The sequence below is a fragment of the Pinus tabuliformis genome, chromosome 9 (genome assembly GCF_031772625.1).
Source record: "Pinus tabuliformis cultivar Carrire ecotype Pingquan chromosome 9, CPIR1, whole genome shotgun sequence".
In the NCBI taxonomy this organism is placed as follows: Eukaryota; Viridiplantae; Streptophyta; class Pinopsida; order Pinales; family Pinaceae; genus Pinus; species Pinus tabuliformis.
In genome coordinates this window covers 1,507,554,293-1,507,574,613 of record NC_142307.1, presented here as the reverse complement: position 1 = coordinate 1,507,574,613, position 20,321 = coordinate 1,507,554,293, and the positions used below count along the sequence as shown (strand labels likewise).

Here is a 20,321-nt window from a genome sequence, read left to right as displayed (position 1 = left end):
GCCATTTCAGTAGAAACTGAGAAAAGTACATCTGTCACTTGAACCCCTCATACAAAAAGAGCTGACTAAGTTGTTGGATGCACAGATCATTTACAGAGTTTGTCATTCCATGTGGGTTTCTAACTTAGTTCCTGTACATAAGAAGTCCAGGGAGATCCTCTTATGCGTTGATTTCTGAAACTTGAATCGCGCCTCAGACAAAGACAACTACCCTGTGCCGTCAATGGAGCATATTTTACAGACAGTATCTGGGGCATAAATGTTTTCCTTGCTCAATGGTTTTTCATGATATAACCAAGTTCTAGTAGCATAACCTAATAGACTTAAAAATACCTTCTGTACGAAGTGGGGTATGTTCTCCTATAAGATCATGCCATTTGGGCTCGTGAATGCAAGCGCAACCATTCAGCACATCATGGACATTGCCTTCTGTGGACTTATCGGCTAGAGTGTAGTGGTGTACCTTGATGACGTGACTGTATTTCTAGAAAATGGTCAAACCACATATGTCATCTGAAGAAGATATTCGACCGATGCTGAAAATATGGGATTTCCTTCAATCCCAAAAAGAGCATATTTGCGGTGTCTAAGGGGAACCTCCTTGGGCACATCATTTCCGACAGTGGGATCAAAGTTGATCTGAACTGGGTTCAGAACATTACATAGGTTCCTCACCCAGCCAATAAGAAAGCCATGTAGTCCTTCTTGGGAAAGATAAACTTCCTCTGGAAGTTCATCTCAGATTATGCGTAGATAGTGAAAATTATGCAAGACATGATCAAGAACGATGTAGTCTACAACTGGGGTAAGAAGGAAAATAATGCATTCCCATGTATCAAGCATGGTATAGCAGATGTGCTTGCACTTTACAACCCAGATTTTAACTAAGATTTCTTGTTATACATCTTCACCTCAGATAACTTGCTTTCTCTAGTGCTCACTTAGAAGGATGAGATGAATGACGAATGTCTCATCTCCTTCATGAGAGAAAGAATGCAGGAACCTGAACTCAACTACCCCACCGTTGACAAACAAGAATGCACAGTATACAAAGTGGTGAAACACTTTAGACCCTACTTGCTAAAGAACCATTGCATAGTCTTTGTGCCACACCCAGCAGTCTGATCACGTCTTGTACACCAAGAGTTGGGTGAAAGAAATGTGAACTAGATGACAGGATTGCAAGAGTATGATCTTGACATCAAGCCAATTCACATTTTCAATGGTCATGGTATCTGCAAACTCGCAGTTGAAGCAATCCATACACAAGAGGAAGAAAAAGAGCTCGCCTGCTAGGAGCAATAAATCAAGATGTACGATGTAGAGCGAGCATTGCCCACTTCATGAAAAAAGTCTTGGTACAAAGATGTGCACCAGTACGTTGAACATGGAACCATACCCTCTCATTTCTCCATGATACACAAGAGGTCACTTCGCCTCAAAGCTTTACTTATCAGTTGGTGCATGGAGTGCTTTATAGAAAGCACAGTAATGAAATTTTTCTCACGTGCCTAGAGGCACATGATTCAGAGAAGGTCTTGCATTTTCTACGTGACGGACCGGTCGGGGGCCACTTCGTGGGAAATACCATTACACACAAAGTTATGCGAGCTGGTTTCTAATTACCACATTTTTTAAGGATATACATGCCTATGCTCGCAAGTTCCTGGTCAATCAGCGATGCATTGATAGAACGCGAAGGTCAACAGCCCTGTTGCCTCCTACTACAACAATGGAACTATTCCAACAATGGATCTTGGACATCATTGGCGAAATCTTCCCACATTCGTCAAAACAACACCGCTACATCTTGACATCTACAGGTTACTTCATGCGGTGGACAGAGGTAGTTATTCTTAAGCAAGTAAATGACTATAAAGTCATCAGCTTCCTCCAACAAAACATCATCTCACGATTTGGCGTTACAGTATCACTTGTCTTTGACAATGAAACTTATTTTCATCTTTAAAGCTTTATCATTTTTCATTTTAATATGGTATCATGCTTAAACACTCATCTAACTACTAGCTATAGGGAAATGGTATCACATAATATACAAATAAAAACCTTATCCACATTATCAAGAAGACCATTTACTCTAAACAACGTAATTAGCACTCCACTTTGACGAATTCTTTATGGGGTGACCATATAAAACCCAAACCCTCTATGAAAACTTTGCCATACTCTCTGGTTTATGGGAAAGAAGCCATCATTTCACCAAACAACTACTTGCCTTCACTCAAATTGTCCTGAGAATCCCAAGGCAAGCCTTCTCTGCTAGTTCAACATAGGATGGATACACTTCACAAGTTGCAGGAAGAAATGAGGAAAGCAAAAGAAAAATTCACACTCCACCAGAACCGTATCAAGAGATTGTTCGACAAGAAGTCTGTAGGGAACACTAACTTCAATGTGGGTTGCTTAGTCTTGAAGTGGGAGAAACCCCATGAAGACAAAGGCAAACATACGAAGTTCCAGTCCCTGTGGATTAGTCTGTATACTGTTAAGGAGAAGCTTGGCCCACACACATACCATCTGCAATCACTTAACAGGATGGTTGACAACCTTCCTGTCAACGGCGTGATATAAAACACTACTTTCAATAAGTCGGGGCCACACCACGTGCCATGTACATAGTCTACTTACTACTTGTTGTCTTTTCTCTTTGCTTTAGTATTTTTTCTCCATTTTGTTTTGTTTGCTTGGTATCATGCTATTTTTGGTCTCTTCAATAAGTGTTTCCCTCTACTAGGTTCTATCTTTTGAATGAGTATGTGGCTGAGATCCAAAGAGACTTGTGACACTGCGGCACTTGGCCAATCCTACATCTACCTTCTCTATGCTTGGTCATAACCTTCGGCTGATGAATTCTTGAATATGAGTTGTCTGCAAGGGAAGTTGGGGTCCAACCATGAGCTTCTGTCCACACTCGGAAATCCCATGCTTGTACTCAGTCATCTGCTATGTGTGTTCAAGCTCATCCAAGTAGTAGAAATGGAGAAGGGGAAAATATAAATGAGAAAACCTATATCAGAGGTATTATATGATTTTGTGAAGGAGCACCCTCTTCTACTCTCAATAAGTCGGGTTCCTCTTCTGCCTGAAAAAATAAATAAGTTCCTATGCACAGTCCTCTTGTCAGCCAGATAAATCATTCTTGCAGACAAGACTGATCTCCCTAGTATCAACTGATATCTAGCGACAAGAAAAACAAGCAAATCTACCTTTCTCTAAATATATTGTGATTTATAAATAAAAGCCAAGAGGTGTTTTAGACCCTACCTTAAGTCCAATGCTAGTTTGTGGCAGCCACACTTCGACCGTCCAAACAAGTTTCCTTTTAAGAACCTGCAAACACAAACAAGCACACATCAAATAACACCTGCATAGCCAATATAATAAATCATATTCATCATGATGATCAAGGAGTCCATGAAATAAACCATAGAAGATAGCTTATTGAGAAAAATAAACTTGATTGTATTAACTTTGAAAATAAGAAGAACTTTACAACCTTGGTGCCTTGATGTTGTACAAGCTCCTCCCAGGATCCAGACAAGAATCTCCTCTACTTTGATAAGATTCACTCTCTTCCCAACAAGAACAAAAGGTATGTAATCTCTCCTCTCAAGCTCAATTAGGAAGTCTAAATTCCAAAAATGTTTACCCTAAGAAATATTCAGCTTTCAACCTCCCTAGTAACCAACCCAATGCCTCATTTTATAGTGCAGAGGAAGGAAGTTACAAGGGCCACCAATGAAGGGATAGAGTCCTCCTTCAAAGGGATAAGCTCCTCACATCAAGGGGTTAGCTCCTTCCATAATGTGATGCATGAACCACCAAGGAGCGAACTTGCCATCGCAAGATTCCCTCTAGAAGCTTCACCCAAAGTGAGTTTTTAAGAATAAACTTCCACCTTTTTTACTTTTACAGGGGTCCACACCCATTCCTTTAGAAACAGAATGGGTAGGTCCACAGGGGACATGACCAGTGGGTGCGGGACCGCAGGCAATGCTAAGAGAAAGTTCAGGCCCAGAGTTTTAGAGCCTTTTAAGGGCTTTCTCTCATTTTCAAGGCTTTACATGAAGAACTGAGGCTTAAGACTTGCAAAGGAGGTAAGTATGAGTGTTGATAGACTCACACAGATTGCAGAAAGTCATGGTGACAATTGTTTGTGCAACAGATTGCCCCCTAAAGTGTGAAGTCTGTAGTATATGAGGATAGTATTTTTCATCTAAGAAGAGTGAAATACTTTATCATTTCGAAGATCATCGAGTGGAGAGCCTGGTTGGAACCTGTAAAAACATTCAATACAAAATATATATATGTGAACATATCATCGTTGAGGTAGGCATTCCCATACTCAGATCAAAACTTACTAGAAAACTAACTAAACTTCTCTGATACATGAATGATTTTGTAATACATCACAAGTATAGACATATGTAGACACAGTATGGATGCAACCATCTATTTATGAATAGTCCAATGTTAATGAATAACAAAATTCCTCGCAGCCTGGATGGTGGAAACTACATCCAGGGTCTTGATTTCTACTTCCCAAAATAGTACAATTCTATCCATGTGAATGAATGTGTCGAAGTCGAACATGGTAGAAACCACTTGATTACCAGTCAATGATGTAAACTGTTAACAAGTGTGAGAGAAACCACAAGTAATGTCAATGGCTCTCCAAGTACTCATTACAATCCATGATATGTGAATAAATGAGTTGATGTCGAACACATCACAGAATCCTTTGATTGAAGGCCAATGATGCAACCTGTCGTCGAAGGCGAGAAACCTACCATTGAGGCATGCAGATTCCAAGGTACTAACGATTTCTAGATCATCTTTCTAGATAATGAGTTGAAGTCGATAGAAAGTGATCTGTCATAGGCAAGACCACAACATGAAATCATAGATCAAGTTTGAAGAAATATATATGCAAGGACTAACTCAGGGATGGCCAAGATGGATGACAGATATTTTGCAGATGAATGGTTTATTTTCATTGACCTCTTGAACACATAATGACACTGCAGATGGTTTGGTGACAATTGATCCAAAGCTAATACCCATAAACCGACTGAAGACTTTCAATATGGTTTGGTTAACTGTTAGGCAAAGGATTTCCCATCCCAGGTGAACAAAAAGTGTCGTGTTCAAGAGTGGTTGAATGCTTTCCTGAGACACAAAGTATGACAAACAGGCTCATTTTTCTCTCTTTTCCCCCACCATTTCTGGCAAGTACCTCTTTATTTTTGAAAAGCTTAAGGAGGATAACATTTCCTTGATTATAAGCTCATCCTTCGGATGAGTCCAACTTAGAAAATTTTGAGGATGATTTTACCTGAGTCATCCCACTGCTCTCCTGGTGCAAGAGCCAGGTCTGGGTCACCACGATAATCTATCCCAGCATAAGGAAAATCCTGAATCGCGAAAACTTGGTTCTCCAACCAATGAAAATACTCAGGAGGAAATTGAACAACCTCTGAACCCTCCTCAGGATGATAGGCCATAACTGCAACCCAACGCATCAGCTTGGGCTCTCGGGGAAGTCCAGCTCCAACGGAAAGATGTTGTGGGACCAACATCGGGACCCTCTCTAGACCAAATCTCACAACTAAGAAACCATATCCAAAGTTTCTTAGTTGTCCATTCTTTGCTCTAGTCAGTTGGCCTTTTACATTCACCAACACAGCTTCGCACCAGTTGAAGATGGTGCCTCGATAACAGTCTACTGCCATACGCATTTGGGATCCAGTGGCTACATGCAGTGTTGTGCTTCCGCAGAGTTTGGTGACAGTAAATGCAATCACTATGAGTTTAGGACGGGAGATGGTTTTGATATCAATCCCTTTGTCCCTTATTTGGTCATTACAAAAATCTAGTCGAAGACTATCGACAGACTGGCCACCTGGCCTAGTCCTAAATAGAGACAATCGTTCATCTCTCTTGGGCAAACCAGTTAAGAAGTAAATGTCCTCTAGCTCCATTTCGAGCCGGTGGCCACCAATAATGAAACATTGGTCCTGTATATTCCATCTGTCTACCAGCCACTGCAAAATGTCTACTTGGGCCCTCATGCTAGGTAGGCCTAGAATTTATATAGCCCGCATGCCCTCAATGCATCTATTGAGGGTTGATGATTTAGTGCGACAGCATCCACATCTTCGTGCTCCCATTCCCGCCAACTGAGCATTTTGTATATCCTACATTGAAAGAAAAAGCGGATTAGAACATGTATCTTAGTTCAAAGATTTTGGGCGAAAATTGAAAAATTCAAGTTATAAAACCTATGTCACGGGGTCCGCACTCTCTAAGTTAGAGACAGTGCATAGGTCCACACTCTGCCTAAACAACAGGTGCGGGCCCCTGGCTCTTTCCTATGTGGGAAAAATTCGGGGTCCGCAGGTTTTGCATGTTGTGCCTGCGGACCCCCTTGAGTGGCCTTTTAACCTAATTTTTCTCTAAAAAATCAAAATAGAAACCTAAAAACAAAATTCAAACAGTTGAAATGCAAGATTAAAGTGATGTGGATTACCTGGAGGTGACGGTTCTCGATTCCAACGGACGGATGTTGTTGGAATTTAGACTTCCTAATTGAGCTTGAGAGGAGAGATTACATACCTTTTGATCTTGTTGGGAAGAGAGTGAAGCTTGTCAAAGTAGAGGAGATTCTTGTCTGGATCCTGGGAGGAGCTTGTACAACATCAAGGCACCATGGTTGTAAAGTTCTTCTTATTTTCAAATTTAATACAATCAAGTTTATTTTTCTCAATAAGTTGTCTTCTATGGTTTATTTAATGGACTCCTTGATCATCATGATGAATATGATTTATTATATTGGCTATGCAAGTGTTATTTGATGCGTGCTTGTTTGTGTTTGTAGGTTCTTAAAAGGAAACTTGTTCGGACGGTCGAAGCGTGGCTGCCACAAACTAGCGTTGGACTTAAGGTAGGGTCTAAAACACCTCTTGGCTTCTATTTATAAATTGCAATATATTTAGAGAAAGGTAGATTTTCTTGTTTTGCTTGTCGTTAGATATCAGTTGATACTAGGGAGATCGGTCTTGTCCGCAAGAACGATTTATCCGGCCAAAAAAATGGTGACTCCACTGGGGAACTGAGGCTTAAGACTTGCAAAGGAGGTAAGTATGAGTGGTGATAGACTCACATAGATTGCAGAAACTCATGGTGAAATTTTTTTGTGCAACACCTCTTTTAAAAATACAAAGGTGAAAGAAGAGAAAGGATTCCTATGCAAAGAGGTGAAGAATGCAACTCCACTGTGGTATTGACCAGGCTCACCAGTAGTGGAGCAATGTGTGTGTTTTAGCATGACTCCATCGGGGTACTTTCCAAGCCTACTAGCAGCGGAGCAACACCAGAGATGAAAACTTATACTCTGAAAACTTCAAAATCGCGAGCCAAACTACCCTTCCCGATTTCGAAACATTGTGACCAAGCTGAAACATGTTATTGTGTTTGACTAAGTTGGAAAAAGGTGAACTATGTCTGTCCATGGGGTAAGTGGGGAAGCCGAAGTAACCCGCACAGTGATTCAATACTTCCTGATAAACCAATTCCCCATGCTGTCAATGGACCAAAGCAGAGAAACTAGTATTCAACTAGTGTGTTTTCATGTGTTGTAGTGGCTGTAACACCCTCCAAAATTTTGGCCTACATCCAACTTCAGAGCCTTCCGTGGTTTTTTTCCTTGATGTTGCAAACACTCGAGCTCATCCCATGAGCTCATGTCAAGTATTGACACCCTCTTTCCATTCACTGAATATATTTTAGCATGTTGGTCACAATGTCATGCTTGCAGTCATGTTCTGGCTATGTTGAAGGTTCATCTTCATGTGTACAAGTTGTATTCGATATGTAAGCATATGTCACAATCACACACGAATTTATATAAAATGTCACACAAGTTTTGTCACGGTCATTCAATGATCTATCTCAAGTGTTGCAGTTGTCATTCGCACCCGTCGGTTAGTCACATTGTACATATGTGTCTTGCTGGTTTGAGGTGTCTTTTCGTCGAGTCATGTTGAGTATGTGTTCGCAAGGTCATGTATACACAAGTCCACTTACTCACACACTTGGTAATTTTTCTGAATACTTATCGACCGAAGCACCCTCCATCAGCTAAACCTTTGTTGAGGTGCACTGCGCAATCTCAACCCTCAGTGGCCAAGTACTGCTGCCCAAAATTGCGCAGAGCTTGAGGCTTCCTCCTAAGCAATCTACACTGAGTAATATTGGAGTTGACTTGGCTTACTGTCACCCAAAAAAACACCGAAGTTTCCTAAGAACCCATCTCAATTTGCATTTCCTGCAAGCCAATCCATCAAGCCTCTCACTCGCCAACTGAAGAGTTTGACCTGGTAGTGACCCCAGGCTTCACTCCTCCAAAAAATTGCACAGAAGCTGTCAGCATGCCCGCCTCCGCTAACTAAAGAAATTGTGTAGGCATGAGGGATAGGCACCCGCTACCTGTCACTGCACTATCTCTAAAAATTGCACAGCTCTATTATTCAATCCCCCTACCAGTCGGCCCACTGCTCCTCCTAAAAATTACAAAGTTTTCTTGGAATTTCCACCAATTGCGCGACACCTCGCTCAGCCTAGAAACTACGCAGACATGTCCTGCATGTCTACATCCTAGTTCTGCGCAGTTTTTGTCAGCAAGCTCCCACAGTCTACTCCCAGCCTTCCCTGAGAATCTGCATAGCTTTCACTGCCATTGTCTTCCCTGTTTCCCACACTCCCTCCTTGAAAATATTGCGCAGTTCTACCTCCCATCTAAGCTAGATCCCACAAAATGTCACTGTTGTTTTGGACTACTCATTCAAGCCTCCTAGTAACCTCTGCATAGTTTTCCTTAACAGTGCCTCGAGGCCCCTCATCCTCGCCTAAAATGTGCTCTGCATAGTTTCAGAGCCTTATCCTCTCTCTTGGTCACATGCACCTGAAAATGAAAGATGATGCATCATTGTACACTAGGAAATTTCTAGATTTGATGTCATCTCATCATGAGTGATTTCATATATTGGTACATGGATGAGACATGTCATGACGACAAACATAATGAAAAAGGAGTGCATGCTTGGACACTCGTTCACGAATGGGTGAACACATGAAGCATCCCAAAAATACCAGCGAAGGGGATACATGCATGTGCAACATCAAGCGAACACCAAGACCATCGAAGACTCTACACACCTTGCCATGCAGAGGTGAAGCTATGATACACCAAGAGCACACTCATCACTCAGTAGCACTGCAACTCGACATGGAAACCACCATCACCATGAACATACCAACACTGTCATGTCGAGTCATGTCATGAGTTATCTTGGCCACATCACCACTATGGGCCATACTATTGTAATCAATATAATGTAACGTGGAAGTCAAAGAAACCCACATACAAAGTTGAAGAGTCATGTAAGTCAAATAGCCCTAAGGGAAGTGAAAGAGTCACAAGGGTCAAGGTCACCCTTGGCTATATATACCCCTCATTTGTACATGAAAAATACTTTTCGCCTTAGCTCCTCCCACAGAGCCTTGAGAGTGTGTAGTCTTTTCTTTGAGGAGTGAGTAGTGGATCCAACACCCACTATTAGGCCTAGTGATGTAATGGTGTACTATTGTGTCTAGGAACTTTCACTTAATTCTAAAGCCTGTTAACAGGCCAACACATTTTCACACATGTATTGTATTCATTTGTAAGACTATTCTTTGGACACTTGTCTAAGTGCATGTTGCTTTAACTTGCATTAAGACAATTGAACTATTTTGGTTGTTTTAGTACATATGTTGTTGGAAATGTGTTGTATGAATTGTTAAAGTTATCTCACCCTGCATTTAGAAAATTGAACTATTTCGGTTGTTTTAGTACAAATGTTGTTGACAATGTGTTGCATCAATTGTTAAAGTTGTCTCACCCCTGTGGACTATTCCATCGGACACTCGACAGATTTATTGTCGTAAAATTGTTATAATGACCGTCACACTCGTGTGGACTATTCTGCTGGGTGTTGTACATGTTAGCTGTTCACCTTGTGTTTATGACTGTATAAGATGTTCGTTGAAAACTCATACTCTGGATATCTGTTCATGAGACATCTTTTAGCATGTTGGTCACAATGTCATGCTTATAGTCATGTTATGGCTATGCTGAAGGTATGTCTTTGTGTGTACAAGTTGTATTTGCTATGTAAGCATCTGTCGCACTCACACACGAAGTTGTATGCAATGTAGCACAAGTGTTGTCACGGTTGTTCAACGATCTATCTCAAGTGTCTCACTTGTCATTCTCACCCTTTAGTCAGTCACACTGAGTATATGTGGTCTTGTTGGTTCGAGGTGTCTTGTCTTCATGTCATATTGAGTTTGTATTTGCAAGGTCATGTATACACAAGTCCACTTACTCACACACTTAGTCATTTTGTTGAAGACTTGTTGATCAGACCACCTTCCATCAGCCAGACCTCCACTAAGCTGTACTGTGCAATATCATCCCTTAGTGACCAAGTACTGCTGCCCATAATTGCGCAGAGCTTGACGTTGCGTCCTAGGAAGTCTACACTGTTGATTTTTTTGTAACTTGGGAGGTACTCCAAGCCCTGATGTTTGAGGGTTGGAGGTCGAAGTGCTACAAATGGGCTTGTGGGCTTGAGACCCAAGCTTGGGGTTTTTCACCCATAGATGTTTGCGCCAAAACCATGAAGAGTCTTTGACATGTGATGGATGAAGATGATAGCTCCCGACGAGATGATTCTACACAACGAGAATCACCGATTCCGAGTTGTCGTTGAGGAGTTATGAATTTTTGAAGTAATTTGTTCAAGTTATGACTTATGTTTAAGGTCGACCTAAGGATATTTTAGGCATGTGACAGTTGGATAACCCCTAGAAAGTGACATTTTGGAGCCCTCTTATTGAGTATAAATAAGAGGTGAGTGTGAGGCATTTGAATCATCATTTTTTGCAGCGCATGCTCAACAGGAGAGATTCTCTTTTGCCTTAGCAGTAGTAAGGAGGAGGAAGGAACAATCTATAAGAGCGACTGTATTAAGGGTCAAGGCTCACTATTTTGGGAGTTCAAGTTGCTAGTAGAGGGGTCGAGTTATCTTGGAGGAAGATCAAGCTTGCTAGGAAGTATTGCAGATCTGTTTGAGGGCTAGAAGGGGACTGTTTTGGTGGGCTGTTGGAGGGTCGTAGCCAACCGAGGTAGGTCGCGGGCCTGGCTTCCCAAAATAGGCCTGCATTGAGTTTTTAAGGGCTACCATACACCCATAACAACAACTCACAAGAAATGATTTATTACTTTCCTAGGCTGCATTAAACTCAAGGCTGATTTGTGGGTTGAATGAAGGGTTGTTGCAGCAAAAACAAGCACTAACCAGTCATAGTGAAAGATAGCAGGTGCAATAGACTTGGAGGGAAGCGTGTGGAGAAAGCATTGGTCATAGTTTATGACCAAACTTGGATCAGTTTGATGTGAAGTTGTAGGAGACCTTAGGAGTTGTTTGGAGAAGCCAATGTGGACTATTGGGAAGTCTACCAAGCAGCCAAGGTGACAACAGGAACATGAAGAGAGAGGCAAGAGGATAGAAATAGAAGGAGTTGCAGATGGAATCTTGTATGATGAGTTGATGATGTCCTAGGTGAAGGACATATTGATGCGCCCAAATTTGTGCAATAACTCCTCTATTGCAGAAGCAAAGGGTGGATTGGTGAAGTCTGTGGGAAGCCATGTGTAAGGGTTTCCTAAGTGCGGGGATGCCCTAACTAGGAGTATGCTACAACGTGGACTTGGTCTCTCATGGACTATTGGAGGGTAGTGTTAGAGAAGACTAAGTGTGGATGCGATTAGGCACTTATGGGTTATTGGAAGACAACCTGCTACTGCCCAAGTTGGAGCCCAGTGAGCAACACCTTGATAGACAAAGGTAGTTGTGAGAGAGGCAGTTGTTGAGCTCAAGGGTTGACAAACCGGAGGAGAAGTTGTGGAGCTTGAGACTTATGTGTGGAGAAGGAATTATACAGTAGATGATGGGAAGCCCTTCTAGCCCGTGTTCATTGTGGGAGATGGACAACTTGAAATGATAGGTGGCAACCCTCCCTGCCCTATGTTGGTCTTCATCGGAGCAGCGCAGGAAGACCATAGTTGGCTGAAGTCCCTGAGTAGCTCAGAAGCAGCAGTGGGCAGATCGAGAGTTGTTCATAGGTGGAGCTGTGAACAACTCGATAGGAGTCTCGATGTGTTGTGGCCTTGATGGACAAAGGCACAACTAGAGAGTTGATTGGGCAGCCAAGTTTTAGAGGCCAGATGGACTTGGAGCATTGATAGAGGTAGGAGTTGTAGATTGGGAGCTAAAGGATCGGGAAGGTACAGGGTACGAACAAGAGGAGATGAAAGAGCATGTGACAGCTAGATGACCAGAGTATCTTCTTGAGGATAGATTGGTTGTCGATGGACTAACACCAAGTCCCATTTTTGTATCTTGTACTAAGGGCCATTATCCTTGGCATGAAAGCTCTATACTATTGTATTATATGTTGTTAATATAACAAAGTTGGGTTGAAAACTGTAAAACGTTGCCTATATTATGTGCATGTGTGTTCGTTGCTATTTTATTATGCTATGCAAAGTAGTTTATGGTTGAGATTCTTGGTTTGGTAGAGTCGGTGATTTTAAGACTCTAACCTAGGCCCAAGGTCGTGGAAATTCAACATGCTCTACACAATCCTAGAGTCGACCTGGCTGACTGTCACCCCGAAAAGTGCAGAAGTTGCCTGAGAATCCATCTCAATTTGTGTTTCCCGCAAACCAATCCATCAAGCCTCTGTTTGGTCAACCGAAAATTTTGACCTAAAAGCGACCCCGGGCTTCACTCCTCCAAAAAGTTGTGCATAAGCTATCAGCATGCCCGCCTCTGTTTACTAAAGAAATTTATGTAGAAATGAGGTACAGGAACCCACTGTTTGTCACTGCATTGTCTCTAAAAATTGTGCACTTATGTGACACTGTCCCCATACCAGCCGACCTGCTCCTCCTCCCGAAAATTGCACAGTTCTCTTGGATTGTCTGCTAGTTGCATGACACCCCACTTAGCCTGGAAGCTTCATAGGCATGTCATGCATATCTGCCTCCCAGTTCTGCGCAGTTTTGACGAGCAAGCTCCAGTAGCATGCTTCGATCCTCCCCTGATAATCTATGCAGTTTTCACTGCCAATGTCCTCACAGTTGCCCGCACTGGCTCCTTGAAAAAATTGCGCATTTTTGCCTCCCAACTGAGCCAGATCCCACAGAATGTCACTGATGTTCCGAACTGCTTATCCTAGCTTCCCAGTGGCCTATACACAATTTTCCTTGGCAGTGCTCCGGAACCCCACATCCCAGACTGAAATGTGCTCTGCACAGTTTCAAAGCATTGTCCTCACTCTTGGTCACCTACACTCAAAAATGGAAGATGATGCATCATGGTAGAATAGGAGATTTCTGGATTTGATGTCGTCTTGTCATAAGTGATTGTAGATACAAGTACATGGATGAGACATGGTGCGACAACAAATGGGATGAACAAAGAGCACATGCTAGGAGACTCGTTCACAAACGTATGAACACATGAAGCATGCCAAAGCACCAGTGAAGGTGACACATGCACGTGCAAAATTAAGTGAACACCAAGACCATTGAAGACTCTGCACACCTTTCTATGCGGAGGTGAAGCTATTATACACTAAGAGCACACTCATCACTCAACATCACTTCAGCTCGACATAGACACCACCATCAACATGAACATACCAACACTATCATGTCGAGTCATGTCATGAGTCATATCAACCACATCACCATTGTGGGCCATACTATTGTAATCAATTTAATGTAACATGGAAATCCAAGAGACCCACATACAAAGTTGAAGAGTCATGTCAGTTGAAGGGTCATGTAAGTCAAATAGTTATGAAGGAAGTCAAAGAGTCACAAGGGTCAAGTTCACCCTTGGCTATATATAACCCTAATTTGCACATGTAAAAGAATTTTCACCTTAGCTCCTCCCACATAGCCTTGAGAATTTATAGTCTTTTCTTCGAGGAGCAAGTATTGGCTCCAACGCCCCACTACAGGCCAACACGTTTTCACACATGTATTCGATTCGTTTGTAAGACTATTCTTTGGACGCTTGTAATGCATGTTGCTTTAACTTGTATCAAAATAGTTGAACTATTTCGGATATTTTAGTACATATGTTGTTGGAAATGTGTTGTATTAGTGGTTAATGTTATCTCGCCCATGTGGACTATTCTGCTGGACACTTGACATGTTTATTCTCGCAAAATTGTTATAACAACCATCACACTCGTGTGGACTATTCTGTTGGGTGTTGTACGTGCTATCTCTTCACTTTGTGTTTGCGACTGTCGTATCCGTGTGGACTACTCCGCTGGAAGCTGCGCATGTATTATTGTGTTGTGTGTCTCTAATAGAGTTGGGACTATTCCCTTTCAACCTGAGACTCACTCTCACCCTCTCCCTCTATAGTGAAAGAACCTTGACACAAGCGATACTAAGCACTCACCAGGCACACGGATCTCACTCTTTTAAGACTAAATAAACCACTCTCATGTGCTGACAAGCAAGAGCTAACACATATCTTTAATAGAATGACAATTAGGCCATCGTACCGACTGAGACTCCTATATCAAACGGTGTGAGATCTAGTTGGGAATTCATATCAGAGAGATCCCCTGAATGTTGGCGGGTCCAACACCATCAACAGCTCCCCCACTTGAATTATGCCAGCAACCTCTTTATTGATAAAAAGGCCACCTTAATTGATAATAAATAATTTATTTTTTCTTTATAAATACTTTCTAAATATAAAACATATTTGTAATTTTTTCACTATTTAGTAGAAAAAATCTTATTCTTATTGTATTTCAATTTCTACCACATGAACATGATGTGTACCCCTTTCACTTTTCAGTAGATAGCTTAAAAATATAATTCTTCTCCCTAGTTTAAGATAGACTTTTTATAAAACATTTATAAAACAAACTAAAAAAACTGTAAATGTAAACTTTGTACAATTCTTCTTCTAAATAGAAAAGTATATCTTAGAGCCTTCTGGCCTGTATGAAAATAATCAATATCTAATATTATAATTCCTCATCTAAAGCTATGAATCTTACAACCTCTGAAAAAGAAAACAAATCAATATTAAACGCATGGGATCTGGAGAGGTTTGTCCTAGTGGATGGGACTTCAAAGAGATCCAACCCGAGGGATTAGAAGCTTGATAATAGGCCGTTTATTGCTTCCTATGGATCGATAGATGACTTCCGTTTATTGCTTCCTATGGACGGACCATTATCTGGCTTTTCTGAATGCTTCTCTGTGAAATTAACATTTATATATTGCCTACTGTGCTGTATACCTCACATATCAAAGACATAAATACCAAAACTGCATTGGCGCAGTGGAACGAACCTTGAGTAGCTTGATGACGTGGCCATTACCAAAAACTCTATGTAGCAGGAGGAACTCGTCGGTACTGTCGGGAGGAAAATATGGCGCGAGCACGCATTCTTCTGAACACTTTTTTCTCTGGGTTTTGCAAGCAGCACATGCAGGTGTAGACGACATTTGTGCCGCAGAAGAAGTGGCATACCTCATCCTCAAAGCTAAGGAAATGCGTTGTGAGAGCACCTCCTTATGATGGTTTTTTGGAAAAATACATTATTACTTCTCCACAGTATTGCTAACCTTTCGGTCTAAGCATGGAATTAGCGAAAATGGAAAAATTTTAACGCTGGAGTTGAACATACCAGGATTAAGCTATTTACAGACTAATTGTCGGTGAACGACGTAAAGGGCGAAGACGACGAACCTTCCTTTATTGTCATTATGACAAATAGTACATCGATAGACTGGGCCATATATGTTTTTTATGAGATTTAATAAAGTACAAAATTTAACGCTGGAAATATATTGTTTTAATGTATTAATAAAGTTATAACCACATAATATTGGTAGTTGTAATTAATATTTTTTTAATTATAATTATTATTATTTAAAATATATTTTTGAATATATAAATATATATTATAATTCAAAATTAATAATTTTTTTTAACAAATATATATTAAAAAAATAACAAAATTTGATATAATTTAATATTATTACAATTTATATTTATATTTTTATCTTATAATTGAATATTTTTTTTTATATTTTGTATAATTTTATTTTATTTTTAGAGTTTTCCAAGTTTGAGTGGGCCTAATGATTAAGAGCATGCTTTTTTATAAGAGGTGAAACTTTCAAAACAAGAGCGATAGAGTATGTAGATCTTCTTAGACTTAACAATGAAATAGCTACCCAAAAATAAGTCCCTTGTCTCACACACAAAGGATTCTCATATCCAAATTTTATATTTTGTTTAGTTGTAAACTTAAAATTAAATAATAATAATAATAACTTACCATTCAAAATTTAAATTATAAAATTTTAAGTTTAAAACTTTAAAGGGGGGCGTAATATTAGCCCAGAAATGTCAGTGAAGTAACCCAGCAACGTCGTTACTTTCTTCACGTGTACGGTAGCCGTCGTTAATTGAAAGGTACGTTCCCACTGCATATTTGAAAGCACAGAGATAAACAATGGGAGAATAAATATAAAATTGTTCAAAGGTCGAAAGCACAGAGATAAACAATGGGAGAATAACTATAAAATTGTTCAAAAGTCGAAAGCGCAGAGATAAACAATGGGAGAATAACTATAAAATTGTTCAAAGGTCGAACTTTTGAAAGTTATTGTGGTCCACATGATTTTGAATACATTGCCTCTGGCCGTGTCCCAGCCGCGTCCTCCTTTTGGTCGATGAATGAATGGATGGTTCTCGCTTCTTGCCGTGTTCCAGCTGCTGCTTTTTTTTTTAAATGGCTGTTACTGTCACAACAATTTATTAATTTAATATTCATAACTGACTTAAAACATGATAAAATTAAAATGCCCTGCGCGCCGAGGTTCATAGAACAATCTCGGGTAGGGCAAAACATTTGGGTTCAATAATGCATATCACAAGGTCATCATGTTCTTTTCTTTTGGTATTGCGAAGAACACGGAAGAGGAACGAAGAGCAATTATGATTTTAAGGTTTCGAAAAGTTGCTTGTGGGGGACCCTCGTCATTCGTAAAAAAGTGAGCTCGACTCCACAAATTTACGTTGAAGCATAAATATGACGAGAAAAATTGATGGTTTGATCAGCGCGAAATTTGTGGTTGCAAATTTGTTATTGTAATGGTGAGAAAGTTTGACTTGCTTCAACATGAGCAATGGGAAGAAGGATTAAATCTTTTCTCTCCTTCTATGCTTTAGTATTCTATGTTTTGTATTTTTATGTTTATTTTTTTCTTTTTAGTCACTATTTTTATTTTTGGAAGGCTTATAATCCATACAAACCAAAAAGGAGACAAAATAACAAAAAAATTGTGAGCATCATATCATGGAGGTGGCTCATGAGGAAGCACGAGATGTGCTGCAAATAGACTGGATCTCTCATGCATGTGAAAATCAATATGTTCTACTCGGGCCTCCAAATCATGTAAGTAGTACAATGTTGGTTCCCATGAATGTTCTCCAACTATTCCAAAATTTCATTTAAGATGAATTGAATGTCATGCATGTAAGCCGCTAGCTTGTTTCTATCTTCATATCTATGCTCTCTCAGGATATCCAAGCTGGCCTCAACTCCTCAAATTGCTCAGCAATTGATTCCAAAGTTGTCAGTGTATCCACATGTCCCGGGGAGCTGCCCATGGGCATGGTCCACCTCCCCCTCATGCTCCATGCTTATCGAGTCCACCATGGACAAGCTATGGCTATTAGCATGGTGCACCACTGGGCCTTGCTGCCCTCTCCCATAGTGAGGTCAACATCTCTGACGAGGCATGCTTGATTGCACAAAACAATTCGAAACTGAATGTCCAAAAAGGACCACGACTACCCCAAAGAAGCGGCTCGTTGAAGCCCATCTAAAAGATCCAAAGTCCTAACACATAGGAGGGGAGTTGCATACAAAAACAAGACAGAACCCACACTTATCAGGGGTGGTTGTGTGCTGGTCCAACCCTAGCCAAATTACGTCGCTAGAAAAGGAAAGTAGAAACTTCAAATAGCTTGACCACCCCACTCTGCAAGTTAATATACCCAACACAGCCAAACCCAACTAGGACTAGTAGAAAACGACAATAGCCCAGAGAAAGAAATTAGAAAGAGAGAAGACGAGGGAGACGCTAGATAAAAATGTGTTCAAATTAACTAAAAACAAAATAGTAATAGGCTGACAAAGTGCAGAGCATTTACCTCCCAAAATCCACTCAACACAACCCCTCTACTACTAATTAGGTGCTCAAAATTATGTTCAAAAATCAAAGTGTTAGAATTTTGTTAAACTCGGCTTCATATTAAAGAGACCATCATTCTGTTTCCAACGGTGCGAACGACACTCAAATATGAGTTCGTATGCAGAAGTTAGAGCAAGTCAAAGTTCATTTTTCACTTTCTTACATGGCAAGATTGGATGACTTGGCAAGCCCTTCAGCGAATGAGAAGGCGCCAAGTGGTAGGCTTCCATTGGCCCTCGCATATCAAAATTGAAGCTCGTAGGAAGATCGTGTTAAATAATAGGCCCCCTAGTAGGGAAGAGTTGCGATGCGATAAATCATAATCACACATCAGTGAAGGGAGTGAAGTATGACAGAATTGGGACCCAGCGAGATCAGGGTTGCGATGCGATATCGTAATCGCAAATCACAATAATGCACAATCCCGCATTCCGAGACCATTGGTTTTCCTCTGATCGTGATATTCCAAATGCGATAAGGTTATAGGCTCTGGTTAATACTCCCTTCGGGTCCGCGCACATTGCAATCATAATCACACCTTGCCATCATGTTCACAGACCTTAAGCCTCCCAGTCCTTGCCGATTGTGATTTGTGATTCGGCTGATAGATTATGGCCTGCCGCATGACGAAATTTTCGCCCAATTAGCGATTTGTGGGGCATATTTGTAGGATCATGCTGGATGTGGAGCAAATTGTGGAACAAATAGTGGGAAATCTAGGAGAAGTCATAACTTCTTCAATTTTCTACCAAATTGATTGCAAAAAGAGGCTAGATAGCCATTTTTTAGGATTTATGAAGTCATTGAGATAGGTTTCATAGGCATTTGAGCATTGTAAACACACTTTTGTTGTGATTTTGAGCATAATAGAGAGGCCCAATCATTGAAAGCTAGACTAATGAGACGTAGCCCAGGAGGGGTGAACTCCTCATCAAATCTCTATGTTGTGTGTTGTATTTTGATGTTCTTTGTTGTTATTTTATTAATGTTCACCATATGTTTCATGTTAAATTGCTTATAACATTTACATAAGAAACTCTCATGGGAATCAGTTAATGAAGCAAATGGTGAATCCTTAAGTACTTAATAAGAAAATGATAACCATCTTGGGTTTTATTCTGAATGGGGAATTAGCACAACACTACTAATCTTCTCCATTTCAGATCAAGTTGGTATGAGAGCACTGGTGTTTTGCTTACTAGATTTTCTTGTGCAAAGAAGGAGTATTGTTCGCTAGTTTTGTTTCAAACTAACAAGGTTAAAACTCAAAAGAGGTGAAGGAAAGTGATGAGCCCCAGAAATGGGTAATTATATTGGCTCATTCTGTCTCTTATTTTGACTTAATCTACCATTCTGATTAGTTTATTGCTTTTTTTTAAATATATTTATGCTAATATAGTGAATTGGGTTAGTCATTTTGCCATGTAGTCTAATATGTGCCTCATGCAGATTTTTTGGTTAATTTTGGACAGAGTCAAGGGATTTATCAGCAAATGGCAGCCAAAACTCGAGGAAAACAGGGAAGAGAACTTGTAGGGGGGGTGTCTCCTTCATTTATGACCTCTTTCCTCGAATCCTCCATCAGCAACTCAGAGCACAAAGGTCCACATTGATGATTCCAAGGGGCAGCCGAGCAAGTAAAGTAGGACTGTTATTTATCTCTAGTTCTAGGAAGCCGAGTTCCTTGATTTTAGGAGGACTATTGGAGGAATCCATTTGTATAAATAAGGAGGCTTAGAGCCTTAGTAGGTTAGCCAGTTATTAGTATATTTTCGCACTTTGGTGCAGTATTGTGTTCAGCTCATTTTCCAGTTCCTTTTTGAGAACATTTTATGTAATGTGACTGTTGTTTTTGATAATGAAGATGAAACATTTTTTGAGC

General features: G+C 40.5%; 1 protein-coding gene across 1 annotated transcript in view; it reads right to left on the bottom strand.

Moving 5' to 3' along the window:
• LOC149154322 (LOB domain-containing protein 1-like) overlaps positions 1-19,064 on the bottom strand; it is a 47,244-nt gene extending 28,180 nt beyond the window's left edge. Inside the window, exon 1 of the mRNA XM_089444114.1 lies at positions 18,978-19,064. Within this exon, the coding sequence (XP_089300240.1) occupies positions 18,978-19,064 (87 nt within the window). The remainder of the gene's footprint in view (positions 1-18,977) is intronic.
• Between the last annotated feature and the right edge of the window lie 1,257 nt (positions 19,065-20,321).